This window comes from Catharus ustulatus, chromosome 23 (assembly GCF_009819885.2).
Source record: "Catharus ustulatus isolate bCatUst1 chromosome 23, bCatUst1.pri.v2, whole genome shotgun sequence".
Taxonomy (NCBI): Eukaryota; Metazoa; Chordata; class Aves; order Passeriformes; family Turdidae; genus Catharus; species Catharus ustulatus.
The window spans coordinates 2960819-2971915 of record NC_046243.1 but is presented as its reverse complement, the minus strand read 5'-3'; the positions used below and the strand labels follow the sequence as shown (position 1 = coordinate 2971915).

General features: G+C 49.3%; 1 protein-coding gene across 1 annotated transcript; it reads left to right on the top strand.

The window, feature by feature from the left end:
* Positions 1-4486: 4486 nt before the first annotated feature.
* LOC117006364 (acrosin-like) lies at positions 4487-10083 on the top strand. Its single transcript, XM_042779923.1, has 4 exons — positions 4487-5005; positions 5789-6054; positions 7118-7263; positions 7680-10083. The coding sequence occupies exons 1-4, from the start codon at positions 4815-4817 to the stop codon at positions 8712-8714; spliced, it is 1638 nt and encodes a 545-aa protein (XP_042635857.1). The 5' UTR covers positions 4487-4814; the 3' UTR covers positions 8715-10083.
* The last annotated feature ends 1014 nt before the right edge of the window (positions 10084-11097 follow it).

The window sequence follows — 11097 nt, the reverse complement described above, 5'->3', positions numbered from 1 at the left end:
AAAATGTGGAAAAGACAGATTTTGGAAAAATCTGTGACTCCATTTAGCCTCATATCATTCACAGATTAGAAAGGACTGGATTTTACTGTGTTAGTGTTGTTAAAGGTTAAAGCTCTGCAAGTCAGCCCAGATTATTTTGGCACTTATTTATATCTGTAGACTCGTCAAAATGAACCCAAACAACCCCAATTTTGTATCTGCAAGTGAATCTGTGAATTCCAGCTGTTGAATCCATTCATGAATTTCAGTCAGTGTCATGATAGGGAACAGTACAAAATATGCTAAATTCCTTCAGCAGTCATTTGTTAAAACTCCTGCTTTGATTGCTTCATAGTCAAGATTTCATCCACCTGTGAGTTATCACATGCTTGTAAGAAGGTATCTAATAAAGATATGCTTATTAATTCTGTTCAAGCAGTATGAACTTCTCTTATCACAAACCTAGGTATTAAAAAATTATGATTCTGTACTCTCTGATATCTAGAGGTGGCACTATTAATTTATAAAAAAAATCTTTTTCTTCCCCTGTCACTAATCTGGGAATTTTAATAAAGTGTATTTTGAAGATTGTGTAATGAGAAGCTGTTGAAACCATGGTATGTATTTTAAACCTTTAATAAAGCCACTGTAACTGACAATGGACAAATGGATAAACCCACCTCACTGACAATCAAAACTCATAAAGGCTCCATGATTTGGAAATAAAATGGGGCTCTAAATTTTGTGAAGGGCAGGTGCTGAAGTGAATGACAGTGTATATAGATCCAAGAATTGTGTCATCCTGGACTGACTAACAGGATATTTGAGAGTTTTGCCACTTAGAAAAGTTGCAAAAATCAAATTCCAGTACTTTAATTTGATTTACTGATTGTGCTTCTGTAAAATGCAGAAACTGTTGTTTTATGAAGTGAATTGAAATGTGGAAAATTACTGGGTTTTAGATCTCAGTATACATTTCCATTAAAAATATGTTCATAGCCACAGTAACTTGAAATTAAATTAGAATTTTAAATTAAACTTCAGATAATTGCTTTGAAAGCTGTGTTTGGTTGAAAGAATGATATTCCACATCTGTTGACTGAAATGTTTTATTCAGTATTTTCTCACTCTTTCTTTCTTCAGCCTTCTAATTATTGTAACTTTACCAAAAAATGAAAACCAACAACAGAATTTAGCATGGTGTATGGTTTTGGCTGGGATACAGTTAGTTTTTCTGCCTGGTTGCTGGACAGCCAGTGCAAAGTTGATGAAGTGGGAATGCTCCAAATGAGAAATAAACCCAAGATTTTAAAAAGCCCCTGAGCCAACATAAGGGAGGCTAAAGGTAGATGTGTTGCCCAAATGTCTGCCCCCAGATGCAGCTGCTTTGTCCTTTCCAGCCTGGTCAAGATAGATCAGAAAACATCAAAGATTCTCATTTTGGGTTAGGCATGAGGATAATGTTGACAGCAACAATTCCAACATCAGTGTGTTAAGCTGTGCTTGCCCTAAGTTAATTTGTTAATTTCTTTCAGTTTCCCGTGCTCAGCAGGTGCACAGAGGAAGCTGGGAGGGAGCATGGCCAGGAGGGGTGACCCAAAATGGCCAAAGGGGTATTCCATGTTCACTGTATAAATGATGGGAGCTGGCAGGAGCCATGGATTTGTTGCTGAGGGATGGGCTGGACATCAGGCAGTAGGTGCTGAGCAATTGTATTGTGCGTCAGTTGTTTCTCTTGGGTCATGCTTCTCTCTCTCCCACTTTTTAATAATAAAAGTAATGTTGATAATTTATTTTGTTTCAACTTGTCAACTGTTCTTATAGTAGCCCATGAGGTTTGCTTTTTTCTTTGAGTTCTTCTCCCATCAGGGAGTGGGGGGCATGTGGTGTGGACTCACACACAGCCACCCTGGCTGTGTTGTCCTTGGTTGCCAGCTGGGGTTAGACCAAGACACACACCTTATTATCATGCCTTTGTAGCTTTTGAATCTATGATATCAGTAATTGGCTCCATTTCCCACCTGCAGATTGAAAATATTTTGATTTCAGTTGCATTCCCTGGTCAAGCAGACATTTGAAAGATCTTTTCTTTTTTCCTTTGTTTTTTTTTGTGTCCACATTTGGGAAAGCACTTTGTATTTAGTATTTAGTCCAAGAGAGACTCAGAAGTTTGCTTCTCCATACTACTGCAAAACTCAGTTGCAGGGAGAATAATGTTCCTCACTGCATTGTCTGTGGGTTGGCTGAATGATGTGAAATGGCAAAGCAGTTTCCAGTTGTGGGTGACAGTGACCATCAGGCTGTACGTGTGCTAGAGACCATGGAACAGGTTGGACACGAGCCTGGGGAGACAAAGTGAAGTTCATATCATATTAAAATCCTCTGTGGCCTATGGGGAAACAACAAATCTCCCTCTGGAGAGCCTAAGTCAGGAATATGCCAGCACCTATCATGCCAATATCTCCCTGTCTTGTTTGCACACAAACCTCCTGTTGAACCTGCCAGAGCTGCCAAGCTGGCCAGAAAAATGAGGGACTTTTCAGACACAGCCTCTTCCCCTTGGAGACCTCTCTGAGCTCCCCAGCTCCTTCTGATCTCTGCCCCATCTTTGACTTGTCCACCCCACTCCCTGCCCCAGGAGCCATTGCTGGGAAGGAGTTACCAGCAGAGCCTTTGGGAACTGAGAGCCTCGAGGCTGAAGCCTTCCAGCAGGAGCCCCAGCTCTCAGGTGTACCCAGTTCATCTGTAAATCTCCCCCATAACTGTTATTTGCTACATAGAGCAGTCCCAGCACTGCTGTGTTTCATCCCAGCATTTATTTAACTTTATTTATTGTGCTGTACAATGTGGTAGCTTCAGTGAGGCCCTGTGGTCCCCCCACCTTGCCCTGCCTGGCCTGGCTATCCCCAGGGCACCTTGCTGAACTCTCCTGTGGTGCTGCTGGCTCCTGGGCCTGTGGTGTGTCCTTTCTAGAGGATGAGTTTGTTCAACTCTCTCTGGAGGACAGCAAAGCTGCAGAGATGAGCCCAGGTGTCAGCAGAGAGCCTGGGTGTCCTGAGGCAGGACATGGAGCTGATGCAGTGTGGTATCAGGGCTACCAAACTGTGAAGTGTGGTAGCCCCTCTGTGCATCCCTGTGGGGTGAGGAGGACAGGGCAGGGGAGTGTGAATGGGAAGAGCTTCCAGGTGTTCTGGATGAGGTGTGGAAAAGGCAGGGCAGCCCAGCCTCCCTGCACCTCTAGTGCTGCAGGAACGACCTTCACACAAAGCCTTGGGGCTTGCCACTGCTTTCCCAGATGCAGCAGGATGTCAGAGAAGGAATCAAAGCATGGAGGATTTCCAGTGAAGAAGACACTGGGAGGAGTTGGACATGTGTTCTTCCATTCCATAAAATGAGAAAAACCAGAGGCCAGAGTGAGAGGTGAGGAGTTTCCAAAGTCTGCCAATCCCTGGTGACTGCCCTCCCTGGCATGCAGGGACCCAGTGCCTCTGGCACAGATCACAGGGTGAGTGTCCTGGTCCTGGCCAGGATGGGGTAAATTTTTGCTATAGCCAGGAGAGGGCATGGCTGGGACCTGGAGGTTGTTCTGAACCACCTCCCACCATTTTCCAGGGACAGGGGAGGAAGTCCCCTCTGGGGAAATGCATGGCAGCCTGGGCAGGTATTGCCAGGCTCCACAGGGTGCATGGTTGTCCCATCCCACTCTCTTGTGCACTTCATTATTTATACTGCTGCTGTTACTGTTCATTTTCTTGTTTCATTGCTGTTTCCAGTATATTGTTCTTATCTAAACCCATGATCTTTTCCTTTTGTGCCTCCAGTTCTCCTCTCAAGCCCACCAGAGAAGGGAGGGGAAAGGGAGAAGGGAGTGAGGAGCAGTGTTTTGCAGTGTTCCAGTGGGAATTCCACTCCCAAACCACAACAGTGAGTGCATGAACGCTCTCCATCTCAGCCCCTCATGTTCTGCACCAGCCTCCAAAGCAAGAGGCAGCACTGAGGCATTTGCAGTACTCACCCTGCTACAGACATGGAAAATGTGTAAACAGGCTCAGAAGGGCTTCCTGGTGGCTTTGTAACTCCTGTCACCTTCTCACACTCTGCCATGGTCAGCAATTCCTCCAGCAACACTCAGGAGTTTCTCAGGCTTGTTCCATTAGCTTGTTCCATTTGTTGGCACATGGCATTGTTCCTTCCTGTCCTCTGCCTAGCTTTGATGTGCCAGTTTTCTCCATCCTGTGGTGGCTCTGAGCACCCTCTCTGGCCAAACACTGCCTTTGGAGTGACTTTCCCTCTGTACCAGATTTGTCTGCCCACGGCGTCATTTTGCAGGTGCCAGGCACGGGACCCCTTTTGCCTTGCATGACCTTCAAGGTCCCTTCCAACCCAAACCATTCTGTGGTGCTCTGAGGCTGTGACCTTTCCCTGCCCTCTGAGGACACCGTGCCCAGAACCTGGAACCACCCACTCTGTGACATCAGCCCCAGGGCTGCGGTGCCACAGGCAATGCAGCTGCTGCAGGCACACAGGTCAGTGGCTGCACTGGAAGGGACAAGCTTTTGTTTTTTCCAGCTGCCAGCTGCCACTGGCAGTGATGAATCTGCTGTACCTCTTCATCCTGCTGGCTGTGTACAGGCCTGCACATGGCACTTGGGACACCTGCAGGTATGGCCCCATGCTCTGGGAGGGTGCTTGTCCCCCACTGCCACACCCCAAACCCCATGTGGGAGCCTCCTTGCCAGCCCCCAGCTGCTGGGGCAGCAGGAGCCAGCGTGGGCAGCTGCAGGGCAGGGCAGTAATGACTTCCTGCTTGCAGTGGCACCTGCGGGCACCGGCCCATGGCTTCTGACTTCAACTCCATAGCTTCTGACTTCAGCATCATGGCTGGCACAGGTGCCCAGCCAGGGGCCTGGCCCTGGATTGTCAGCATCCAGGACCCCGAGAAAATAGGCTCTGGCCATACATGTGGAGGGTCCCTCATCAGCCCCCAGTGGGTCCTCACAGCAGCTCACTGCTTCCAAAAGGCCAGGTAAGGAGGAGCAAGGAATGAGGGGATCCCCACCACCAACAGCTGCCCAGCCTGCAGCACCACACACTGCTCCCCTCCTTTTCCTTGCAGTGTGCCCAGTGCCTTGGCACTGCAGAGCCCCACTGAGAGACTGCTCAGAAGGCTGGGCTCATGTCACTGCTGCCCAGCAGCCTCCAGCGTGGCATTCCTGGAGCCTAAGGCATGCTAGGGCACTCACACTCCTCACTGCTCTGCTTTCCTCTCTTGCTCTCTTACCCTCTCTGCTTTTCTCTCTGTCTTGGGAAGCAGAAGGTAGGGAAGTGCTGAGCTGCAATAGTGATGCCTTTTCAGGATTACCTAAGAACAGAGGCCAGATAAAATGAAGGGAATAAAAAGCAGTTGTATTTATGGAAGGGCCTTCAGGTGCATTTCAGACAAACAAAGCCCTGCAGGGGCTACACCCAAAAATGGACAAGAGGGTCACAGGTTTTCATACTTTTATAAGTTTGGTCCATTTGCATGTTGAAGGTTAACCTTCCAATTACAGTTTCAGGTAATGAAGTCATTTACCCCCAGTTTGCTTCCCTCCAAGTCACTTTTGTTGTTACATTTCTTGGACCCTCAGGAAGTGAGGTGTCCTTGATCCTCAGGCCTGGAGAGGAATTGTTGTGTCTGACCAGAATGGGAAAGCAGCAGCTCACACTGTACACAGAATTTAAAGTTACACACTAAAGAATCACAGGATTACAAATCTATGACAAATATAAAAGAGAAAAGCTCCATCACCCCTGTCTGTGCTTGCAGGAACATCAGCCTGTGGCGTGTGCTCATCGGGGCCACCCAGCTGAGCCGTCTGGGCCCCGAGGCCCAGGTGCGCCACATCAAGCAGCTGCTGGTGCACCAGCAGTACACGGCAGAGTCCCAGCAGAACGACATTGCCCTGCTGCAGCTGGACCAGCCCGTGCAGTGCAGTGACTATGTGCAGCTGGCCTGTGTGCCCAACGCCTCCATCACAGTGTCAAAGCTAAAATCCTGCTACGTGGCTGGCTGGGGTTCTGGCAGTCCAAAAGGTGAGTTGCCAAAAAGGGACCGTGCCCTCAGGGTGAGCTGAGCACACTGGAGAAATGGGTTGGGCTCCCTGACAGCAAAGTCAGGTTGTGTGGATGATACAATTCCTCCAAAGCCATCTTCCCCTGGCCCCTGGCATGTAGTTTAATAGATAAGGTCTCCTGGATACCAAGGCTGAGCCAAATTCCTTAAGAATTTGGTCACTCTCCTAACACCTTGGAACATAATTGGTTAGAAATTAGTTTGTGTAATTGTAGAACTTTTGACTTAGACTGGATGCTGCCCTTTGTATAACTTTCTATTGGCTGTAGTTTCAATCCCCCTTGAACCTATAAATATGGCTGTCTGCCCTTTGTCTCTGGGGAATTCTTACTTGACCACCCTTGGCATGAAATAAAGATTCTTGTGGAACGTATCTAGTAAGGCCTCCAGTCTTTCTCTGCTGGCTAATGTAAACTACTGAGAAGTCACTGATTGATATCAGCACTCTCAGGCCTGGTAAAACACCTACCAGAGACAAGAAGAAAGCTGACAAGGCTGTAGGCTGTATGCCTCTGGAGAGGTGGGGCTGGCTGCTCCCCAAGGCAGACAGGAAGCACATCCAGAGAAGGGCAACAAGACTGGTGAGGGGCTTGGAACACAAGGAATGGCTGAAGGAGCTGGGGTGGTTTATCCTAGAGAAAAGGAGGCTCAGGGATGACCTTATCACTCTTACAGCTCCCTGAAAGGTGATTTTAGTCAGGTGGGGTTGGTCCCTTTCTCCAGGCAGCACTGACAGAACAAGAGGACACAGTCTCAACCTGAGCCAGGGGAGATACAGGTTGGATGTTAGGAAAAAGTTTTTCATGGAAAGAGTGATAAAGCACTGGAATGATCTGCCTGGGGAGGTGGTGGAGTCACCATCCCTGGATGTGTTTAAAAAAAAGACTGGATGTAGTACTTGGTGGAGATGTTAGGGCTGGACTTGATGATCTTGAAGGTCTCTTCTTGAAGGTCTCTTGAAGGTCTCTAGTCATGGTGTGAATTGTGTGAATTCTGGGTGCTCATTCCTTCCTGTGCTCACAGCTCAGGGTGTGAGTGATGTCCTGCAGGAAGCCAAGGTCCGTCTCCTGGATAACCAGCTCGTCAACAGCAGCCGCTGGTACTCTGGGGCCATCCACACCCACAACCTGTGTGCTGGCTACCCACGGGGTGGCATGGACACCTGCCAGGTAGGAGTGCTGGGAGCCAGCCCCAGCAGTAAAGGTACCCCATTATTGTGTGCTGTGCCTGGCAAATCACTTCTCCTCCCCTGGGTCCCCTCCCCTGGTGCAGTTTCCTTGCCAAGTGCCCATCTTCTCCAAGCCTGCCCCCCTGCCCAGAAAGCCCATCCAGTGCTCTCAGCAGCCCAGAGGTCCAGACTCTGGACCATCCATGCTCTGCCCATCTGGCATCGCTGTGCAGATACAAGAGGGCCCTTCACAGACACCCACCCTGTTCCCAGCTAAGGTTCTGGAGACTCCAGCACCTGAGCAGAACCTTTTTGTGCCAGGGACACACCTGTGGCAGGGGCTGCAAGACAGAAGCAAGCCTCTAGTGCTGACAGCAGCCACCCAACAGCACCCTGATCCTCTCTCCTCTGCTGCAGGGTGACAGTGGAGGGCCTCTGGTGTGCAAAGATAACAGTGCCAGCTACTTCTGGCTCGTGGGAGTGACCAGCTGGGGAAAAGGCTGTGCCAGGGCAAAACGGACGGGAGTCTACACCTCCACTCAGCACTTCTACGACTGGATCCTGGTGCAGATGGGCCCGTGCCCAGCTGTAACAGCCACTTCAGCACCAGAGTCACACTGCCTCTCAACCCCTCTTGAGCAGCCAGAGCCAAGGCCATCAGAGTCAGGCTGCTCTACTCCCACTCCACTTCCAGAGACAACTGAAACAACCACTCCAATGCCAGAGCCAACCTTCAGCTCAGCCCCCTGTGAGAAACCAGAGGGAGAGCCAGCACCAACAGAATCAGGCTGTTCTGGCTCAACTCCCTGTGAGAAACCAGAGGGAGAGCCAGCACCAACAGAATCAGGCTGCTCCAGCTCATCCCCCTGTGAGGAACCAGAGGGAGAGCAAACACCAACAGAATCAGGCTGCTCTGGCTCATCCCCCTGTGAGGAACCAGAGCCAGAGCCAGCACCAACAGAATCAGGCTGCTCCAGCTCATCCCCCTGTGAGGAAACAGAGGGAGAGCCAGCACCAACAGAATCAGGCTGCTCCAGCTCATCCCCCTGTGAGGAAACAGAGGGAGAGCCAGCACCAACAGAATCAGGCTGCTCCAGTTCATCCCCCTGTGAGGAACCAGAGGGAGAGCAAACACCAACAGAATCAGGCTGCTCTGGCTCAACCCCCTGTGAGGAACCAGAGCCAGAGCCAGAACCAGAACCAGAGCCAGAACCAGAGCCAGAGCCAGAGCCAGGACCAATAGTATCAGGCTGCTCTACTCCCACTCATCACCCAGATGTGACAGCCATGCCAGCACCAGAGACCTCATCCCCCTCTGAGCAGCCAACACCAACACAATCTCTCCTGCCCTCTTCACACAAGTATCCATACAAGATATTGGAGCAATTCTTAACTCAGGTGCACCAGATGCTGCTGGACATCATAGGGAAAAAGGCACAAGCAGGAGGATGAACAGGACCCTGTGCAGGCTGCAGTGGACCATGACCATTTCGTACTGCAGCAGTGCCTGCTGATGCAAAGGCAGCCTCAGGGTCAAAGGTGTCCTCTGTCCTGCCCATCTTCCTCCTCTGCATGCACACAAATGCTGAAATTGATTTAGTTGTGGAAATAAAGCTGACTGTTACCACTGTTAGCATGTGTTTGCAGTCCAGTTCAGTATCCTGTGCAAGACAAGGAGTCCCAAGCCAGGCACCAGCAAAACAAAGCCATGATGGGAGAAGGGAACACAGGTCACAGGGGGATACAGCTCTCAAGGACTGCAGCTGGGCACACTGCTTTATGCTGCCCATCACTGGGATCCCTGGGTGTGGACTTGAAATTGGACTCTCTTGTGACTCAGGAGAGATTCTGAAGATTGGCCAGACACAGGCTGAGGAGGAGTTTCACAGCCAGGAGTTCCACAGCCAGTTCTGAGCAGTGGGGAGGCAGAAGAGCCTGGTGCCACCCCCACACTGTGACACATGAACTGTGCACAGCAGAGCCTGGTGCCACCCCCACACTGTGACACATGAACTGTCCACAGCAGAGCCTGGTGCCACCCCCACACTGTGACACATGAACTGTCCACAGCAGAGCCTGGTGCCACCCCCACACTGTGACACATGAACTGTCCACAGCTCCCCTGCAGACACTGCTGGCACTCAGGCTGACTCCACATCTGTCACACACACAAGGGATATTTTGGCAAGGTGCCTCATGTTCCCCTACACTGAGCATCTTTACCACTCTTTCTCTGAGCCACATCTCTGTACTAAGGCTGGACAGCAAACACTGGGTTATGTTCCAAGGTAAATTAAAACATACCAGAATCTCCTCAGTGTCCTTTAGTGTTTTCAGTCTTCTCTTCATTCTGCTTCTGAGGCTGAGATCTCTGTCACCCTGAGAAGAGCCATTCCAGGAGCACTGCACACCATCACCTGTTCAAGAGGCAAGCAGCTCCCCAAAGCAGAGCAGAGAAACTCAGGCAAGAAAGGGGCAGGCAAGCCACAGTGGGGGATGGATGTGCAAGGCAAGGCAAGAGATGGGTCTGCAAGGCAAGAGAAGGGAGGGGTAAGGCAAGGGAGGTTAAGGCAAGAGAATTGTATGCAAGGCAGGCAAGGCAGGGGTAGGGAAGGCAAGACAAAGGAATTTTTATCTGGAAACAGAAGAAAATGGTTGCTGGGTTTCATGTTCACATCGAAGGATATCAACACCACCATGCAAAAGAGCTGTGAGCTTTCCTTTCCTTTCAGTGCATGTCACATTCTTTCCATCATGCTCAGCTTCTGAACCAAAATTAACTGTATCAAGTGTAAATACTGGTCACAAAATGTACCCTCTCAATAAGCTATTGCTGTCTCCACCTTTAAATCACATCCTGTAAAAAGCAGGACCCCCATGCAGCTGTGCACCCTCCTGCTCAGGTGCATGAACCATCACATCCTTTCACTCTTGCAGAGCCCAGATTCAAAAGTTAATACCTCGAGCAATTGCTCCCATAACAAAGGTCCTAGAACAAAAAGTAAGCACTGGACTTCATTTTCCCCTTGCAGCTGACAAACTGCATCACACATCAATCTCACAGGGTTCATTACAAAATTAAGAACATTCAGCACGTGGTCCCACAGAAAATGTTCTAAAAGAAAGAAGTTGTGCTGGAATCCACTTTTACTTTTGCAGCCTATAAACTGCACAGCCAACAAACAGCTCACCTTTGTTCCCAGCTCTATGCAGGATCACATTCTTTCAGTCTCCAAGAGCCAGGATCCAAAACTGAACCCCTTCATTAACTACTCCCACACAAATGGTGCCAGGAAAGAAAAGCTCTTGGCTTTGCCTTGGGCACTGTCACTGTCAGCACCCATCAAAACAACCACACGATGGGGATGTGGACCTGCAAAAGAAGGAAACACACCCAGCCCAGCTCAAAACCACCCCGAGGGCAAAGCCAAGTGGAAAACGTCCCTGCTCTCAAAGCAGCTGTGTCAGGACACAAGGATTTAGCTCATCTCCTTCCAAGTGAGAATTCTGACTTGCATCACACTGAAACAGCAACACAAACCCCTCTGCACTAATAAAGTTTTTCACTCTCACAGAGTCCGAAAACATTCACCTAGAACACATCCCACAAAAGTGCCAGCTGGGAAAGCTGCTGCTGGCTACAACTTCAACTGCACCCATCCAACTGCCCCACAGTTTAAGAGAAAAAGAGAAAAAAAGATAAGAAAGTGTCTAAAAGAGACATAACAGATGAACATAGGAACAAGAAAGATTAATGTAACAAGGAATAGGAAGCAGAAATAAGGAGGAATAGAAGTAGACACTACAAAAGAGAAAACTGCTAAGATTCCTAGAA

Bases quoted from the DNA above. Each gene is read 5' to 3' on its own strand.
- LOC117006364 (XM_042779923.1), top strand. From the start codon at position 4,815: ATGGCTTCTGACTTCAACTCCATAGCTTCTGACTTCAGCATCATGGCT. The intron at 6,055-7,117 runs GTGAGTTGCCAA...CTGTGCTCACAG, and splicing joins GGGTTCTGGCAGTCCAAAAG to CTCAGGGTGTGAGTGATGTC. The intron at 7,264-7,679 runs GTAGGAGTGCTG...CCTCTGCTGCAG, and splicing joins GTGGCATGGACACCTGCCAG to GGTGACAGTGGAGGGCCTCT.